The sequence below is a fragment of the Vidua chalybeata genome, chromosome 5 (genome assembly GCF_026979565.1).
Source record: "Vidua chalybeata isolate OUT-0048 chromosome 5, bVidCha1 merged haplotype, whole genome shotgun sequence".
NCBI classification, from domain to species: Eukaryota; Metazoa; Chordata; class Aves; order Passeriformes; family Viduidae; genus Vidua; species Vidua chalybeata.
In genome coordinates, this window is record NC_071534.1 from 6,137,954 (window position 1) to 6,158,192 (window position 20,239).

The window sequence follows — 20,239 nt, forward strand, 5'->3', positions numbered from 1 at the left end:
AAGTGCCACATCCACGTCTTTGAAATCCCTCCCGGGATGGTCACTGCACCACTGCCCGGGGCAGGTCGTTCCAATGCCTGAGCACCTTTCCCTGAAGTATCGCTGCACTAAGGGTGCTGCATCCTTTACTTTCACCTCCGCCAGAGAGCCGTGAAGAGATGGATACTCAAAGGAAAACTGTTATCATTTCTTGCAGTCTTATTTCCTCCTGTGCCAGGCTGAAGGATGTTGAAACACACACTAATGAAGACCATATTTCTTATATATGGCAGTTTTATTGATTGCTTGATGTGAAACAATATCAATCTGGATTTTTTTTTCCCCACACATTACAAAAAAAAAATTAAATTGGCTCAGTCTGCAATCTTTTAAGCACAGCCATATTAATTATGAGAAAAAAAAAAGAAAAAAAGAGGAAAAAAAAAACTTTCTAAAAGGCTACCAAATAGAGCATTTACAAATGCACAAAAACATGCCACTTTGGCTTTATGGGGAAAAATATTGTCTTCTAGATTAAAAAAAATCTTTTAACATAAATAAGTTAGTATAATTTCTCAGTGTCTTTACAGAGTTATGTACACAGGTACACTTCAAACTTTTTTTTTTTATTTTTACATACAGGTACACAGGCAACGTAGAAATACTGTTTAAAGATGTAGTATCCCTTTTCTTCCTTTTCCTCTCACACACAAACACTTTGGGAAGTGGGTCAGATCAGAAAACAATATTCCAGATTCAGAGCAAAAGCCTTCCAGATTAGGTTAAAAAAAATAATCAGGAAATGTATTCAGGTGGGATGATTTTACACAACTTTTTACAGGCTATCAGTTTTGGTGTATGGATTTGGAGGGGTGGGAGGGCAGGGAACTTCTGCTACTACATAACGGAATCATCACAGCTCCCACCTCTTCAGTTCAATGCCAGAGGAAGAAATTTCAAAATAATCTCCCTGAACAGTTACCACGATGATACGTTAAAAAAAAAAAAAAACCACTCTACACAAATTTAAAAAAAAGAGAGAAAAAACACTGTGGACCCACTTAAAGGGACAATACATCTTTAAGTAATAAAAAACCTACACTGCTTCTCTTCATAGATTTCTTGGCTTGCTAGATTGTGAAAGCAAGTTCCAATCAGTCACCCTCTTCCAGTCCCTCCCCCCACCCCAACAAGTTTTATGTGCTACATAAGGTAAAAACTATATACACAGGTAGTACAATGAAGCAAATAAGGAAACACCTAATTGCACAATGCTACATCCAATGCTTTTAGAGGCAGGTCTTTTAAGAGTGCCTAAAATTTAGTGTTATTGTTTGCTTTTTGTTGCTGTTTTTGTTGCTGGTTGTTTTTGTTGTTTTTTTTTCTTTTTTCAGTGCTTGTACAGGACCTCCATCTCCCGGAGATCGGCGATATGTACTTTTTTCCTTTCCTGCTACAACTTTACATCTTCCTCTCTTCATCGCCGCCCGCCGCACCCGACGAACGAAGACGCGCACATCCTCTGCTCTGCAACGGGAATAATGAAGGAAAAAAAAAAGGAAAAAAATGAAAAAAAAAACCACCCAAAAAAAAAAAAAAAAAAAAAAAAAAAGAAAAAATAGAAGAAAAAAAAAAAGACGGGGGGAAAGCGATTAGAAAACATCGACAAGAAACGCGATCCGCGGCACAACCGGTTCAAACCGACACCGCATCCCCAGGGCGGGCGGGCCCGGCCCGGGCGGGGCCCCCGCCGCTCCCCCCGCCCCGGGCCGTGCTCCCGTACCGCTGCCAGCGGCCCCGGACCCTCCATCCCTCGGCGGGGAACGCGGGGGGACCCCGCCCGTGCCCCCACCCCTAAAAGCGGGCGGGAGTAGCGGCATTCGCGTGGCCGCGCTCGGCCACGGCTCACCCCAGCGGGACTAATTTGTTGCAACTTCTGCTTTACAGCTTAATCTCTCTCTCTCTCTCTCTCTCTCTGCACAATCGCAAATCGTTTTATTGTAAACCTCATTCCTAACCTCGGCTCCCAAACCGCCGGCCCAATTTTTACCAACTCTCCCCGCACCAGCCCTCGCCTTAAAACAAAACAACAAAAAGGGGGTAGGGGGAAAGAAAAAAAAAAAAAAAAAAAAAAAAGAAAGGAAAAAAAAAAAAAGCTGCACAACCCAGCCTCCCATTAACCCGCTCCCTTCCCCCTGCCAGCCTCTAAAACCAAACCAAAACAACACAAACAAAAAAAAAAAAAAAAAAAAAGGGGGCGGGGGGGTGGGGGAGGGAAACAACCCCAAACCAAACAAAACAACCTTGCATTGCTCGGATTTTGAGAAAGTACCCGGATTCCCCTTAAACCCAACTTCTTAACTTATTTCTCCCGCAGTGCGAGGTGGCCGCGACATGCGACGGCAAGGCTGACCGTGGAGGTGAAAAAGCCCCGGGGGCGGGGGACAGGGGAAGTCCCCCGAAATCCGCTGGCATCTAACATGATGCACCAGCCACGCTTCCAACTCCACCCCTGCACCCGCACGGTCCTTGGGAAAGGGCCCTCCCTGGCCCCGGTGCCCATCCCGCAGGAAGGCAGGGTCAGTCCCACCGCAGCCCCTGCCCCAGCCCCCTGACGCTGCCGAGCCCAGGCTGGGCTTCGCTCCTTGTTTTGTTCTTTTCAAGCCCTGCGCCTCCCACTCCCCACCCTCCAACACACACCCATTGCCGAGTGCTCGGGAAAAGCCACCCTTCCTCGGAGAAAACACCCCTCGGCGAGCCCACAGGGGCTCGAAGCCCCCTCCCCACCCCTTCAGAGATGCGGGATAGACACTCGGTCACCCTTTCTTTCCTTTACTTGCATCCTAATGCCAGACCCTAAAGGGAACTGACCTAAACGCTTTACGTTTGATGTCTTCCCGGGCTTGATTTCTTGGGTGTTTGCTCCACTGAACTGGCACTGGGAGAGTCTTCTGAAACCTCTTCTTCTGTTGTATTGGCTCTTTTATTTTGAGGAGAGGAATCTAGGGGGGGGAAATTAAAAACGAGGGGGGCGGGGGGAGGGGAAGAAAGATATTAAAATATTTCCCTTCCAGATGTTTGCTTGGCATCCAGGGGGGATAGATGGAGCCGAGGGGGAATATTCCCAGATCCCCATGTCAGGTATCAGCTCCTTGAAGCGAGCAGGGGGTGGGGAGACGGGCTTCTCCTTAGGTAGGAGACCCAAGTTCCCTCTTTTCGGCTAAAATCCATATTCGTCTTTCGCTGAACGCTGTGAACCTCCTCCCACCTGGGCAGGAGCCCGGGTCCCCGCAGTGGGGCGGCGAGGGGTCGGGGAATCTGACCCGCGTCTAAGGGCTCGTCCTTGCAAATCATCAACCGGCTCCCACTCTAGGCGGGACCCCCGGGACTGCCAACACTACCCGGGCTTTTTTAGGGTGAAAGTGGGGGGGTGGGGGGGGTGGGCACGTCGAGCCGGTGCCACGCGTGGCAGGGGCGGAAGGGCCGGAGCGCCGGCGCTGACACGAGTGGGACGCGGGGCAGAGCCGTGGGGTACGTTACCATCGGCTGCGGGTCTTTTCCTCTGGGCAGTGCACTGCTCTGCTAAGTCCGTCTGATTTTCTGAAACATCAGTCTTTTGAGCTACACAGTGAGTGTCCTCTGAGATTCCCTGAGAACCGACAAAAACCACGGTTTGGCAATTCCCGTTTACATCCAAGCTCTGGCGGCCGGCGGACTTGCAGACGGCTTTCCGTAGCCGGGGGGGTCTGAAGTAGAAGTCGGGCGAGCTCCCCTTCTCCACGGCTTGCCACTCGTACCTGCCTTCCAGCGGCCTGTGATTCTGGAAATCGAAATTCCACTTCCTCTGGTACGCCTCCTCCATCTCCTGCAGGTGTTTCTTAAACTCCCTGTTGAGCTCTTCGTGGTTCACCGGCCCGAAGAGGTTCCGGCACGCTGACGGCTTCGGGTACTCCGACTGCCTGGCCTCCATGCGCTCCAGGGTAGGGCTCCCATTAGAAATGCGGACGTTTGACATCTCCCCGCACGCTGTGGCTCCAGGCGGCGGCTGTTGTTCTCGCTGCTCTCTCTCCGCGGCCTCCGCCGCCCTTTATTTCCCGGCGCCCGGCGGCTCCGCTCCGCGCCTCCGCTCCCCGCTGCCCCGCGCTGCGGCCCTGCCTCGGCCCCGCTCGCCTTCGGCCCGCGGAGAAGGGGCGAGGAGGCGCCCTTGCATAAGCGCCGGCCCGGGGATGAGCCCCGAGAGCCGCCGCTGCCGCCGCCGGGGAGCCCCGGGCGGGTGAGGAGCGGAGCGCGGCGCTGCCCCCGCGGTGCCGGTCCGCCGCCGATGGCGATGGCGCCGGTGCCGATGATGCCCCTGCCGATCGCACCGCCGCCGCGTAGTAAAAGCGAGACGGAAAAAAACAAGAGGAGACGAGCCCTTTTCTCGGTTGCCCAATATGGCGATTGAAGGGAGGCTGACGAAGAAGAAAATGATTGACAGGACGAGTCTATTTAAACAGCCCGGCCGAGCCATTGGTTACGGCGGCGGGCACCGCCCCGTCCGCCCGGCCCTGCCCCGCCGCCGCCGCCGGCTCTAAAGGTGGGACGGGGCGAGCGGGGAGCGAAGGGGAAAGCGAGAGGGGTGGGACGGCACTGCCGAGCCTGTTCTTCTCATCCCTCTGTAAAGCCCGCAAAGCCCGGCGGGGTTTGTGCCACCCCACCAAAAACACGCACCCCATCCCGCTGCTGGCCCGAGTGCCTGAGGAACGGTGACGGCTGGTTTTGAGTCAGGGCTGTGACAGGAGCGTCCCACCGCTCTGGTTTGCCCGGGTTGGGCTCTGGCGACGCGTCCCCGATGAGGTCAGGGCCTGGGGGCAAGCTCGGGGCTAGTGGGCAGGCTGACGAGCCCAGGGCGTGCCGCGGGGACCAGCGCCCCGAGGCCACTGCCTGCGGAGATGGGCTGGTGGCTCCTAGTGCCAAGACGACCATCTGCCCTCTCGCCAGAGAGAGGACTGGGTTAAGAAATGTCTCTAAAATAACGTCTGCCGGGATTTCAGATGTCAGCTACTCGGGGAAAGAAAAAAAAAAATAGCATTGGGGTTTGTCCTGTTTGTGTGCTCAAAAGATTAGATGAGCAAAGAGTCACAGCCAAGGATTTTCTAAGCAACTTCCTCGGATAGTAAGAGCAGGTGTAGTGGACATAAGAGCAATTGTGCACTCCTCTCTGGTCCCTTTTTCTCCAGCCCTTTCCACAGCCATCTTCACTCACCAGGCAGGTCAGCCCCACGGTGTGTTGTGTGACACTGTGGGTTCTCTCAGGCACTAAAGGTTATGACATTTCCAGGTGCCCAGATACGGTGACTGAATCTTTGGTGGGCCCTGAAGGCTCTTCACACCAATCCATCTGGGCAGGTCTCTTTTGCAAGGTTGCAAGCAGAGCAACCCTGTCCAAACTTCATGGTGGGAGGGTGAAGGAGATACACAAGTAGCAAGCTACCTCAACAAGGCAGGGGTCAATATAATTGGGTTTAACTGCTTGAGGTGAGAGAGTCAGCAGGTTTGGCCTTGAAGACATGGAGATTTTACACACTGGAGAGAGGACACAACAGAGGACTTCACACAGTGCTCAAACCCAGGCCAGCACTTTGCTGGCCATCATCAGACTCAAGGCCTCCAGCTTATGCTCACACCACTCAGCAGAGTAATCTCAGTATCATCAGACCCAAGTTCAAAAAAAATTATGTGTACAGGCCAAAAAAAAAAAAATAAAACAAATGAGATTAGTTTATAAACCACAAGGTTGAAATACATTATTAGCCATGTTATTTTTATTTATATGCTGGGGATTTTAGTACTTGTAAGTTGTTTTTCAACTGCTCTCTCAGAAACTACAAATTTCAGCAATTCACTCACAGAAAATTAAAGTTAATATTCACATGTCTGCAGGACCTGAGATGTTTTTTTGAAATTGCAAGTCCATGATAAAACTCCATCAGCTGGAAAAAGTGGGCCTGCATCTGCTGTATTTGCAGGATTTCATCTTCATTTCTCTAGGCTTTCCTGTCTTTGACTACCATTGTCAACAGCAAGGATGCTCCATTTCAAGCTTCATTTTCTCTGTCAGATGTAGGGACACTGAGCTTGTTTTGTTGATCCACACAAGGAAGTTGTGCCTAGGTGATCTGCAGAAAGTGTCTGAGTATGCCCAGGGCTCATCCTGCCCATGGGGGCTTCCCTGCTGGTAACCTGCTGAGTGTCCCACCTGAGACTCCTTAGGTGAGGAGTTCCCATTCTCTGTGAGTCTCTGCTTGTCTCCCTAATCCACAAGGGAAAAGCAACCCTCTTGCCTGTAGGATTATTACAGTTGTACCAGAGTTATAAATACAAACTAGGAAAAAGAAAAAAAAATGTGGGGAGTGTGGGTTTCCAAATAGTGAAAAAGACTCCGTACCCCACGAGTAAAGCAGCAGCAACACGACGGCAGTGCAACAGAGAACACTGATTTATCTGAAGCCATTGGAAAAGAAGAAAAAAAAGTCACTGTAGGACAAAAAACTTCTGGGTTTTTTTTTGTTGTTGTTCTGTTTATACTTCCCTTAGCACAAGAGCCTGAGACTGAGTCCCTGGATGCTGTACAAGTATATTGAGCACGAATAATTAAATCCAAAGGGGCGGAGGAGGGGGGTGGGGGAGGAGAAGAGGGGCGCGAATAATTTAAGCCGCTGATGGAAGCAACGGAGAAAATGAACGAGAAATGGTCTGCCCCTCGGTTTATCCCTCTATCCCTTCCCCTCTATCACCCTGCCTCGCTCTCAGAGGGACTGGGGAGAGGGAAAGGGGAGAGGGTGTACCCCCGCAGCCGCGGTAGCTGCGCGTCTTTCTGAGGACAGCACAATCCCCAACCCGTGCCGCCGGAAACGTTAGGGTCGCGCTGGGACAAATCATCAAGAAACGGGGTAAAATTAAGGAGAAAAATATAAAAAAAAAAAAAATCAGAGTGGCTCCCCCGGGGTGGGAGCATCCGCATCCCCGGAGCACCCGCGGCCGTGCTCGGGGATCGAGGTTGGTTCCCGCCGTTCTTTCGGCTCCCTCGGCTCGTCCCCCCTCCTCTTCCATGCGATCTCGGCAATCCACCTTAAATTGCTGCGGCTGAAGAGGGAAAAAAAAAAAAGAAAAAAGAAAAAGGAAAAAAAAAAAAAAAAAAAAAAAAAAAAAAAGGCTGTGTCTGCAGCGACCTTGCCATGATCTAAAGTGTTTTGTTTACAGTCAGCACCCCCGATGGCTGCAGCAAATCGGGACAGAGGCAGGCGCCCGCCCGTAGTAGCAGTGAAACGTGGAAAAAAAAAAAAATACAGGAAAAAATATACTCCAAAGTCCCGGAGTGAAGCTGTGGAAAGATCAGAGCGCCATCGTCTTGCAAAAGAGGGGCACAGCAGTGGGGCTGCGGGGGAGGCGGTGCGGGGTGGGGACGGGGGCCCTGGCTGAGCCTCCCCCGCAGAGCTCCAGCCTCCCACAGCCGGCTCTGCCCCGCTCCGGGGCCGCTTCAGCTGAAGATGCGGCCAGTCAAAGATCGGATGAGAGGATTAGAGAGAGAAAAAAGGAAAACAAACAACAACGCGAAACCCCAAATAAAACTTGGAGGAGTGAAGCAGGAAGGAGTGTTTGTAGGGAGGTCTGGGCGAAGAATATCCTGGCTCTTCTAACAGCTCTGGACACCCTGTCCCCTCTCTTCCCACTACCCCTCTTCTCGCTCTTGTTTGGGCTTTTCCTCTGGCAGAGCTGCTCGCTGTTTTTCTTTCCCCCAGAATCGCTTAGGCAAGCCTCCCGTCTCCTTTTTGGCCACCCTCCTTCCCCAGCACTTTATAAGGCTGTCCCGTGAACCAGCAAAGCCCATCCGAACTGCACACACAAAGTATCTGGGTTGCTTGGGATTTTATATATTCCCTTGCAAACTGGGGGGAAATTGGGAATCATGCCTGAGCTGCTCCACCAGGATGTGTCCTCCAGAGTCGAGGATGAAAAAAAGCAGGGATATGGCATGACTCATCTGGAGGTTTGCTCCTAACCCACCTCAGCTGTTACTGAGCCAGTGCCACTTCCCCACCTCTCCAGGTTTTCACGCCAAGTGCTGATTCCTTCAAGAGATGTGGGGCAAGCCTGCCGTGAGATTTGGGGTGCAAGCCCCGAGTATTCACCATATAATATTCACTTAACAGGAGCCCTTCCCTCCTGGGCAGGATTAGGACGCGGTGAGGTTCAGCAGCAGAGACTGTCAGGAAGGAAAGAGCCGCTCCAGTGTACAAGGACATTATCCAGCAGTGCCCAGGGGCAGAGCACTCCCTAGGGGGGCAAGGAGACGCTACCCTCCTGTTCAAGTGGCATTTGAGACCTTTTGCTCATTTGCTGTAAACTCTAGAGGGAGCCTAAGGACAGAGATCAGGCCAGCGCCAGGACCTGACCTGGCTGCTGGCAGCGTCCCCAGTGCCCGCCTGGGCTGTCCCTGGGCAGGTCCCGCTCCCATCCCTGCTGCCGGCGCTTCTGCGGGCTCTGCTCCCGCTCCCCTCTCGGCAGGTGGGGCCAGGGCTGCCCAGGGGTCCCGGACCTGCCAGCACCTGCAGCAGCCTTGGGTGGGCTCAGATGCCAGGACCAGCCCAGGGGATTTTGAGTCCTTGTGGGGGTGCTGGCTGCAGGTACAGCTTGGGAGTGTCCTTAATGGGATTTGGGGTGTCCTTAAGGGGATTTGAGAGTGTCCTTAATGGGATTTGTTTTAAAAGGCAGGTGCTGTGTCCGAAATGCCTCTTCTGTGCTATAACAATAGGGCAGGTTACACAGTTATGTCTGCAGAAGACACAGGTTAAATTACTAGCACTGAAAGTATTCATTCCAAAGAGAGATCTCATTCTCCAAAGAGAATTCTCTGCAGCTCTCTGCTTGTCACCAGCTTCCCTTGACTTGCTAAAGGAGCAGTCCTTCTGAAATACCCTGATTTTGTCTCAGGGAAGAAGACTCTTCTGATCTGGCTCAGACAGTTTTATTTTTGTTTTTCATTTTGTTTGACGTGCAAAATAGGAGCAAGCTTGAACTGCCCCTGAAGCACAGATGAAGCCAGGAGTGTCCTACAGCCAGCAGTGATGGATGCACTTTTCTGGGTAACCAACTTCTCCTTTTTCAAGCCAGGAACAAGAAAGAGGATGTTAATATACAGTCTCTAAAAATAAATACACACACTTACACGTGATTATGTTATCCCAGCAAACACTACTGTTGTTTGAGGTGAGGCCTAAATCAGTAAATTGATTACTTGTTGTGAAGTGACCTAATTTCTCTGAAGAAAACACATCATATGAAAAAAAAGTAATCTTCAGTCTAACTCCATGTCTGTAAGACTTCTCATTTAATACATCACATAACCCATGCCACTTTGTTAGAATAACAAATTTTTAACATAAGAGTCTTAACTAGAGGCTTCTTACGGCAGCTGAAGTTCCTTTCCCTTTCCATGTTCCTTCCCTTCCCTTCTGCTCCTCTTTCCCTCCCCTTCCCATTCTTCCATTTCCTCTCCCTCTCCCCCTCTCCCTTTTCAGGGTGTGGAGAGGATTAACCTATTCCATGTTTATAAAGTTCTGAGTGTCAAAAACCCAAAGCAAGAGCTGAGCACCAGCAAGAACCAGGAGCTATTATAGTCACTATGAGATTAAAGAGTTTTCCAGCCCCTTGCTCTGCCACCTATGCCTTTAAGAAAGTTTCCCAATAGAAGAATTATGTGCAGTGGAAATGAGTTGTCCTGTTTTTCTACAAAGCCTGAAGTGAACCTTTCTGGGAAGGGAATGATATTTTGTAGCAATGTTTTCTCAAGTACAATTCTTTAGGTTCCCGAGTGATGACACATTGTACAGCAATGCTCTTGGCACAAGGCGTTCATCTGTGAGAAGGGATGCTGGCACCATTTCTTACAGCCATTCATTAAATAAAAACACCCTGTGTCATGTGTTATGTTCCTCTGAAATGTTTAACGTTTTTATGAAATGCATGAAATTATATGGTGCCTGGATTTTTTTTTTTTTTCCCAGAACACAGCACTAACCTCTAAGTCACTTACTGAACATTGTTGGAAGAGCTTGTTATTTTTCATTAGTGTTGTGTTTTGTTTTCATTTGGTAGGATCCCAACTTCATGCAACAGGCTTTTTCAGAAATACAGAACAATGTAAATTTGATGCTTACAGCTGAACACAAAGAGGCTGCTTGCCAAAAAAATACCCCAACATAAAAACATCTGCATATGTTAGAATTTCAGGCATTCTGGGTGTTGTTTACATGAGAATCTAACCCTGTTCTCTTTTTCACTTTTATTTTTATTTTTTCTTTCTTTTTTCTTTTTCTTCTTTTTCTTCTTTTTCTTGTTTTTCCTTCTTTTTACTTTTGTCTTTATTTTTCTTTTTTTTTTCTTTTTTTTTTTTTTTTTTTTTCCTTTCCCCAATGGGCTGTATTAATTGCCTTAGGATCAAGAGGTCTACAAACATCTTCCTTATATAAACAGAGGAACTGGTCTGGCTACTTTCTAAACCCTTTAAGGAAGATGACCCATCTCACATACCAAAATGATGGCATTAAGTAACAGATTACTATCAGGGCTTGGGATCTGAGTTCTGGTTCTGGCTTCCCTTGGCCATGTCATGCACATTGCTGCAACTCTTGGCACCTCCATTTCTTCCCTCACCCTCTTCCTAATCTGTTTAGACTTTTAGCTGTTGGAAATGCTCTGTTTGTACAGTACCACATCTTGTTTGTATTAACCAACCTAGCACGGCAATTGTACAGCTCCGGGATGCGAAAGGCAGGGCATTAACCTACAGTAATGGGATGTTATTACAGAAGAAGATGGAAAGTAGATTCTGCAAGCACCTGGCAGTGGGAAAATTGTTATGAGGTAGGTGACAGGCATTTCAAAGAATCATAGAATCACAAAATGGCTTGGGTTGGAGGGGACCTTAAAGATCATCCAGTTTTCCACCCTCCTGCCTTGGGCAGGGCCACCTTCCACTATCCCAGCTTGCTCAGAGCCCCATCCAGCCTGGCCTTGGACACTTCAAGGGATCCAGGGGCAGTCACAGCTTTTCTGGGCACCCTGTGCCAGGGCCTCAGCACCCTCTCAGGGAAGAATTTCTTCCTAACACCCAATCTCAGCTTTCTCTCTGTCAGTGTGAAGCCATTCCCCCTTGTCCTGCGACTCCAGGCCCTTGTAAGAAGATGTGCTCCACCACCATCCTTCCAGCCGTGCCCACTAGGATGGTCCTGACAGGACAAGAGCCTCCTGAGCCCAGTAACCAAAAGGCTGCATCAGTGCTCCTGAACCTGGTCATGACTGACCTAAACCAGCCAAGCCTAAAAAAAAGTAGAGCAATTTGGCAAGTCAAAAAGCAAACATTATTTCACTGAAGCCAGTCTATTGCAAAATGCACTGTGGCCATGATTTCAATGGCTTATGAGAAAGATGGAAAAAGAGAGGCCTTTTATTACCAGCACTTGTTCTGGGTTTCCCTCGTAAGGAGTTAGATGTTCCTCTGAGCAGAAGCCTAATCTGCTGTGGTTTTGACTCTCACAAGCGGCTTGGTTTGTTCTGGCTGCCAGCAGCTAAACTGGGACATCTATTCAAAGAGGAGTACCTGAAAGGATCACTTGAAAGGATTTGTCACCTTGTTATCTCTAGTTTGAAAGGCTTTTGAGAACAACATCCACTCAAGATGTTTGCAAAGGACAAAGTTATCATCACAAATATCGCAGTTTATATGTAATAACTGACTTGAAGGACAGCAACGAAACATAGCTAATACTATGAGAGGCCCTGGCAATCCTCCTTTTCTTCTGTTTTCCCCCACCTCAAGCCTCCAAAAGACAAGTGGGAAATCACAAAAGCAGCAAAAGCTATGGTCTGACTCAAAAATTGTTCCTTGGATCTCTGTAACAATGTCCTTACAAGAAGTTCTTCTGTTCCTGGTGGTCTCCAGCACTCTCAAGCCATGGTCAACCTCTCAGAACTCCTTTGCCCTGCAAAACCAATGAAAACTACCAAAAATTAACCCAAGCCCTCATCTGTCCCAGTGGGTGTCTTTTTGAGCCTACAGCACTCTATTTTTTCAAGGGGGGCTGAAGAACCTGAGCGCCGCCAGAGCGTCCCAGGCCAGTAGGGAGCCTTTTCTTGCAAGCCTTCAGAGCAAACTGTGAGACCTTGCTAGACCCTACCTTGGGATTGCCTCGCTCTGGTGTGGTTGGTTTTCTCAGGCCCAGAGTTAGAAACAAAAACCCCAACTCTCAGCACACAGAAGAGCCTGGTCAGCCACCCAACAGGCCACGTAAAGCCTGCTGAGAAGACAGGGCCAGCTCCTTCAAGGCATTCAGGCGTGTAAGCACCTTTGAAAACCTGTCTGTAATGTTCTAGAGGGTGGTTGGCAAGAAGCCTTCTCAGGGTGCCTGGTGGGAAGGGGAGGTTAGGATGGTTCTGAGGGTGCAAAGTCGCTTCAGGGATTTCATAATGCTGGGTTTTCAAAAAAATAATATGTGTTGGGGCTCTTTATAATTTCTTCTGCTCTTTTGAGGCTTCCTCCTTACCCACAGGAACCAGAAGCTCATTCTGCTGTGAAGGAAGATTCAAGGATTCTGGCAGTAGCATGGCTTCAGGACCATGAGATTTAAGACAAAAGCTAATTGACACAGCAGAACAGTGCTAAGTGCTCACACCAGAAGCTGAGGTCCACTTTGGCTACACAAGGGAGAAGTGGACTTCAGCTCTGGACATATGATCTGGAGAAGTATTTGGGAAGACTTTCCAAGGGTTCAAAGGTTAGGTTAGGTTCAAAGCTACTGAAGTCCTGTTTTCAAGAGTGACTTTAGCACTAGGGCCCTCGACTTCATTACACTTGTGCAGACCTCCAAGGTAGTATTCTCAAAAACAGTTACACCAATATCATGTAACAACATCATTTTGCTGCCTGTGAAAAATGTTTCTATTTAATTGAATTGATTTTAAGTTGGTCCTACCTCTTCTGTGAATGTTCCTAACAATGTTTTAAAATAGCCATTTGTTTCTTCTTACAAATTGCAGATTTTTGTAACATTGATTTAGTGGAATCACTTGGTGAGAACAGAAGCAGCTTCTACAGCTTTCTTGTCTCCCTGCTAATTCTTGGTAGATAAAGCTAATGATAATGCTAATAAACTGGTTTTATTTTGTACATTCAGATATTGGGTACCTGTAGCTTGAGCCCTGGGGGCTAGTTACTTCTGAGCATTTTTACTTAATGAATAAGTAATTTGATTCTTTTCCTTTCTGACCTCTACCAAGCGATAACAGCCTATCTTTCAGAAAGTCAAGTACAAGACTTTCTTTTCCCCAGCAAGTACTGAACTCTAGGCCTGGAAAAGGGCCAGAGCACACAGGGACAATGTTCCACAGTAACATTTTGTACCTCATTAAAAAAAATAACAACAACAACAACAACAGCCAACTCACATGTGAAATAAAATGTCTTTCTTTTCCTCCTCCCTTTGTTTTATAAATATTCATTTATTCATCATACTTCCTGTAAAAATGCCTGCACACATACACATTCATACTGGATTTTTCTGCTGAAGAAACGATGTGTTAAGATGTCTTGTATTATTTTTATGAATTTAGTTTGGCTTACATCAAGCTACTGTGAAAGATCCCCCATCTCAAGTCTCTATGGCAAGGGATTTCAATGTGACTGATGGTTTGGATTACTTCAGTTTGGGGGTGCTTCTCTTTAAAAAATCCTTAGAAACCCATTGCTTCTATGTTCTCTCATATTGAGTACCTTAAAGCTGAGAGACTGCTAAGTTACTCTGGAAAATACTGGCCTGGAAGACTTCACCCGTCTGTGCAAATACACCACAATCCAATTAAACTGGCAGACTTTGCAATTATTTGCAGATTTCCACAATCTGGCAGCAGCAGGCAGATACAGCCTGTGTTGCATAAGCGAGTTGTCGCAAGCCCGTGCGCCCCACGGCCTGACAGAGCTCCCCAAAATCCTGGAGGAGGAGTGAGCAGCGTGGTGTGTCCTGCAGATGGGCACACACCAAAGTGATGGGCTTCAGTGCCAAAAGCAACCCCTAGCTGAGCTCCTGGCCCCAGAAGGGCAGAGTTAAACATTACAATTTGCTGCACCATCCCCTCCACAGCTACAGTGTCACAAAGCCAATTTAAGAGGTTTCCATTCTTTGCCACTTATTCTTACATCAACTTTAAGCAAGGCCTTTAAAATGAAACTGAAATGTAAGAAAAGAAATTAGCAAAAATAAAAGGGTTGTGCAAGGGAAATAATCCAGATGATTTTGCAGCACTGCTACAAACTGTTACACTTTCACCACTGAGGAAAAGGGAGGTCAAAAGGTGGCCTTTTCTGAGGAAGGAAAGAAGATGCTAAACTCAGTAGTAATGGCAAGACTATTTCCCCAACCTGTGTCAGCACAGAATTAATGTTTGTGCTAGCAGAGGGAATGAGAGTTGGAGAAGGGGGAAGGTGACCTGGATGATTTCAGTGCCCTATCAGAGTGTTTATAGGGGATGGGATTCCCTCAAAGGCTCAAAAGTACTTTTAGTACTTTGCGTACTCCAAGATACTTTCAATTCAAGGAAGCAGTGTGTTTGTCCCTAACAGCTGATTTGAAACTAATCACATTAGTCCAAGCTTCAGGCTAACTTCTTAAAATCTAGGCCTAGGCTCTTGTAAAAAGCCCACCAAAACAAAACCTCTTCAAAGTCACTTTTTTTCCACCATCGCCATTTCCAGCTGCACATTTTCACCCTGGTTTCACCTTTTCCCTAAGTGGAGTGGATGCTCCTCTTGGACAAGGTTTTAGCTAGGCCTGGGAAGTGCCTCAGGTTAAATTAGTAATAAAGGGTGGGGCTTTGTTTAATATTCAGTGTAGCTCCCAGGTCTGGTTCACAGCACAACCCCAGCAACAGCGGTGCTGGCTGGACCCACAGGTCAGTAAAGGTAGGCACTGAATCTTGGCCCCAGGTGCTCAGCCATGGAGGGAATTCCCAGTCCTCAGCTGGTCTCTGCCAGCTGGTATTTCCATGCAACATGAGAGGGAGATTCCCCCAAAGGAAATGAGACGTTTTCATAAGCTGCGAGGTCACTGGATCCCAGTGCCCCCCACAAATGTGAGTGGACATGTGAGGAGCTGAAGCAGCACTTTGAGCAAGGATCCAAGTAGGTGAGTAGTAGGAAAGGCTGAGGTGGGAAGCTCTGGCCTCAGACCTGCTGCTCTCAAGACCTGCTCTAGTCACCACCCATGGCTGCTGCAGGCTCTTCTGGAAACCATGGAACAGCAAGGAACACTCAGCTCTGCACAAGCCCCAAAACCCACAGGAGCAAGGGATGAGGGAAGTGAAATCTCTTTAAACTGTGGAACCCAGCCTGTGTGGGAGACCCATCTCAGTTGGGTGAGTCTGCACCATTTCAGCAGCCTCTCAAGATCTCCTCTCAAGATCTGCAGCCATGAAGATGCCCAAACTCTTCCTTTCCAGAAACGAGGAATCAATCCCTTCAAATCATGGCTGTGTCCTCTCCCACAGCACAGAGCTCAACCAGCAGCTCCCATTTCAGATCCCACCTGCACCCCAACCAACAAGCTCTCCCAGGTCATCCAGCCTGGGGCTTCCTTCTTGTCTTTTGAGGTTGCTTCAAGTTCAGGGCCTAACACAGGTCTTTTTAAAATGAATATATATGTTATTAATTCTCTCTGTCTATTTCTTTTGTTCTGATATTTATTTGTGTCATGCAAAATGAAAATATTTCACTAGAGGAGAGCTAACAGGCTCTAAAATGAGCAGTTCAATAGTCTTCTCTGAACATCCATTTAAAAATGGATTCAAGTAGCATGATATTCTAGCCATGTGGTGTAGGCACTTTCATAGAAATAAGGGAGAAAATGGATGAAAAAGCAGCAAAGTTAAAAGAAATAGTTCCAGAGCATTGTTCTCTGCTTGGATAACGCAGCTCAAGCTTTTAATCTTAATTTGTCTCCATTATTGCCGATACATCCCCCTTTCTCCTTATTCTTACAGAGTACCTTCTTGCCAGCTCCTGCATCACCTTCTGGGGAACTGAACTCTTCTGGCAAGCAGATCTCCTAGCTTGTCAGCTTTTAAGTCCATAGAGGTGAAATAGCATTGGCTCATCATTTCTGGGGCAGTTTGCAGTGGTCTGTGAAAATCCCAGCTGTCACAGAGCACAGGGTTTGAGTCACCTCATTTTAGCTGCAGAAAATGGGGTTCCTCATCTGAACTACTCATTTTCCCACCGGATGGAGCACCATGAGAAGACAAGTCCTCCCTCTTCTCTGGAACATCAGCTGGGATAGGTGAGTCACCCTCTGGATGTGCCTGTGTCTGTTTGTGGGCTTCGGAGGGTACCTGCACGTCGAGTTCAGACTGGACGTGAGCTTCTAGTCAGCCCGATTTAAAGGAGTCTTGCCCACAGTGCTGACACCTCCCCGAGGTTTCCATTTGCAGCAGCACTGTAACAGATGCTGAGAATACATTAAATGCTTTCCTAATGTCACATTCCCATGTCTGCAATCATGGTAATTGCCTCAGTGGAGTTTTGCAATTGCAAGCAAGCAGGAAGCCATCTGCAAAGGAATCTGTCTATTAAGATGTGGCCCCTACTCTGGAAGTGCTTGAAAAGCCCCAGCACATTTCTTGGGCTTAAGATAGAAAATAAAAAAAAAAAAAAAAAAGTCAGACTCCTGCAGCAGTATGGAAAGTATCCAGAATATACTCCAGTGATCCAAGGAGTAGACTGACTTTTGCTTTGGGACTGTGCTAATTAAATACTGCTAACTACATCTGAATAGAATTAAGTCTAATTTAAGACCCTTTCTGAGCTCCAGGGCAATGTAGGCTTGTCCTAAAAAAAGAAATTACCGACTGCTGACAACAGGTGTCAGCAACAGGAGCGGCTGAACCAGGGCTGAATGTGAATTAGCTGCAAGTGTAGACAAGGACAAGCTAAGTTCAGCAGTGTTGCTGCAGCCACGACGAGACCTGGCTGGAAGCAGGGATAAACATGGGGAGCACAGCAGGTATGAACCAGAGCAGGCAAGGGTGCAGCTGCTCTCATCAGTGTGTGCAGATAATCAGGGCAGATCTAATTTTCAGTGGCATAGATAAGGTTTGTTTTAGCTCCACACATGCCAAAAGTACCTTAGGTTCCCATAGGACTTCTTGGGTGGCAGCCAAGGGAACTGTTTTGCAACGAGTACTGTGCTCCCTTCCTCTTACTTCTCCCCCCTGCCCTGCAGTCCACAGGGGTTCCCCCAAGGAGGGATCAGGTGTTTTACTTCTCTTTTCCATGTGTATCCATATTAAGTTGAGCAGGAAAGGTGCTACGAAGGCCTTGGACAAACCAGAGCACTACTGGCCCCACCAGTCCTTTGTTGGCAGCTCTTTCACTGCCATTTCCTGCTGGCTCCTCCACTGTTTTTCTCATCACGTTTCTTTAGCAACATCCCATGTCTCTTCTTCTCCCCCCTTGCTCTTTTGCTTTAAAATATACATTTAAGATGGGGGATTTTTCCATGCCCTTTCTCTGTAACTTATCCCATATGTATATATGACTCTTCCCATAAAAAGCTTTTGCCCAAGTCTGTCTTTGGTTTTCATGTTTTGGCTTTATTTTTAATAGTTTTTGCTGTCATGCTCTTTTTCTCCACTGCTTTCAAACCCAGACCTGTTTAACCCTTCCAGCCTTCCTGACCTCCACAAGCACAAACATCAGTTCTCTCTCCATATGCTGTCATTCCCTCTCCATCAAGGAAGCAAGAAAAACAGGTTTGTGGTTGGTGTTTGTTAACAGAACAAAACCAGCAGGTTAAAATTCCTCTGGGCTTGTTTTTGATTTGCTAAAAAGAAGGGGTAAGGGCAGGACTGAGAGCTGAGGACACACACTCAGGCTCCCACCTGAGCTGAGTGGGACACCTGCTCCTCCACAGGTATGGGGAGTGGAAAGGCAGCAAATCCAGACTCAGTAAAGAAAGGGCAGTTTCATCCATTTCAAAAGAGTCACACCCACTCGAAATTAACACCCCTGTTTTAATTTACCTTCATACCTCCTGTTAGACTAATTTATCTTTCAAGTCACATTACAAAACGAAAGCTTTGCCAGGGGTTAATGGTGTTGGACCAAGCTCACAGGCTTTCCCTGCTTGTAAGTGTTCAGCACTTTCACATAGGTTAGATTTCCTGCAAAGAAAGAAAAGACAATTTCTGCTCCTGATTTGTGACAAGGCTGTATAGTGGATCCACACTTGAGCCCAGAACAAGAGCCTTTAATACTGTCTCAAGAAAAACAATTGTGCATATGCTCAGCTTTCCACTGTAGCAAAGTAAACTTATTGTGTTAGGAGGATGCATGGGCTTAACACTGCCTTCAGAAAGCTTAAAAAAGCAAATGAGAATTGTTGACAGTGGGCAGGAGCTGAGACAGTCATTGGTATCGTTGTAGAACAGCTGCAGCAATTTTTTGGACATCCCACCTCAGGAAGGCTTAACTACTTTTCCGTCTCCACCTTTAGGAGTTGGGGGTGTCTGAGTAAGAAGCATCAGAAAGATTTGTTGAGAGAACGAGGCTGTTGCTACAGGGCCACTAGATTCTCCTTTCCAATAGAATATTCCAGGATATGCAGATGAAAAGCCCTCATTTGGAAAGGATGAGTCTGAACTAATTTGGGTCTGAACTCATGCAAATTGACCAAATATGTTTGTTGACTATAAATCTAATAGCAGAAAACTTTTCTAAGGGAAGATGAACCACTTGGACCTGAGAGATCACCTTCCATGCCATATTTTACACTATGTTGTTGCTTTTTCTGTTGGTGGTTTTGTTTCGATTTTTTAAACTACAACAACAGCAACTCAGATAAATTAGGGTGATTATCAGAGGGAATTCCACTGGAAATGTGTACCTTTGGGAACTGGGTTAATGCACCTGATGGAAAAAAACTGCTCACCGTTGTTTATTCTGACCTGTCCCCTTGACAGCTCTTTGCTTTGTCCTGCAAGAGACAGGACAATCACCCCCTCAAAAAATTCATGAATTTACTGGCATTTATCATAGATGTCCTCAAGCAATCTTCTCCAGGCTGTAGAATTAGGGAAGGTTCAAAGAACAAGTTCAATTAATGCTTGCATAATGGCAATCCATCCCATACTTTGGACCACATCTGTCACCCTTCCCTGAATGTTTTCCATTTCCACATGCCTTTTCCAAGCTGAGAAGAGCAGAATTGCTCATGGATGTGGGCATACCACAGATTTGTACGGGGGCAGGGTGAACATTTCTGATTTCTGACAAGATTTCATTTGTAAAATGAGTCGAGTCTTTGGCCCCTGTTCCTGTATTACAGCCCACGACTGTTCCTCCGTGACAGTGGTGAGCACTTAGCTCATTGTTTTCCATGGGAGGTTTTTTCCCATATGCATCACTCTGTGTTTATGCACAGTGACACTAATAATGTATCCATGCTGCCCATTCCCACTGAGCTGCTCTTCAGCTCGCTCATACACAGTCGTTCAGAGCCCAGTGCTCCTGCACATCTCCCTCTCCTGGCAGTAGAGCATAGAGGGAGCTGCAGCCTCAAGGGCTGCCTTTCATCCAGGTACCCAGCCAGAGGCAAGGAGGCAGCATGCCCAGCCCAGGGGTTACACTGGGGATAGCTATCAAGCACAGACAGAACCTCGGGTTCACACTCCCCCTTACCTCACACTGGACACACACCCCTGCTCCTCACAACCCAGCCAGAATGAGCCACTTCCGACCAGAGCCACTTCTGACCAAAGCCTGTAAAGGCAACTGCCTGCTCCTGGACTTTTCTTTCTGACAGATGCTCTCAGAAACAAATGGCCATGGCTACAAACCTTACATTTCCACCTTTATCCTATTACTCAGCCTACTCGAGTCACCAGTTTACTAAAAGGATTCTTGTTACACACAAGAAATTATTCTTGCAATGTGCACCTCTTGTTGTCTCTTTAGGTCAAATGGAAAATCCATGAAAATCAGGCTGACCAGCTCCTGGTAGGGTCCTACAACCCTTATTCAGCACCACTCAGCTGCTGCAGTATCCTTAAGCACATAAGCACCCCAGGACCAGTGCCCCCACTGGAAAGAGGGAGCTGTTTTTCCTTCCCTTGCTCTGAAGTGTTGTGGCTGGGGATATCTCTGGCCACATGCAGATAGTCAGGCTTGTATAAA

The 20,239-nt window shown here is 47.6% G+C and overlaps 1 protein-coding gene across 1 annotated transcript; it reads right to left on the minus strand.

Annotated features, from left to right (window-relative positions):
• Nucleotides 1–255: 255 nt before the first annotated feature.
• Nucleotides 256–4,463, minus strand: CDKN1B (cyclin dependent kinase inhibitor 1B). The gene is made up of 3 exons (XM_053943939.1): nt 3,520–4,463; nt 2,851–2,981; nt 256–1,506 (listed from the first exon to the last, which is right to left on the minus strand). The coding sequence occupies exons 1-2, from the start codon at nt 3,992–3,994 to the stop codon at nt 2,860–2,862; spliced, it is 597 nt and encodes a 198-aa protein (XP_053799914.1). The 5' UTR covers nt 3,995–4,463; the 3' UTR covers nt 256–1,506; nt 2,851–2,859.
• Between the last annotated feature and the right edge of the window lie 15,776 nt (nt 4,464–20,239).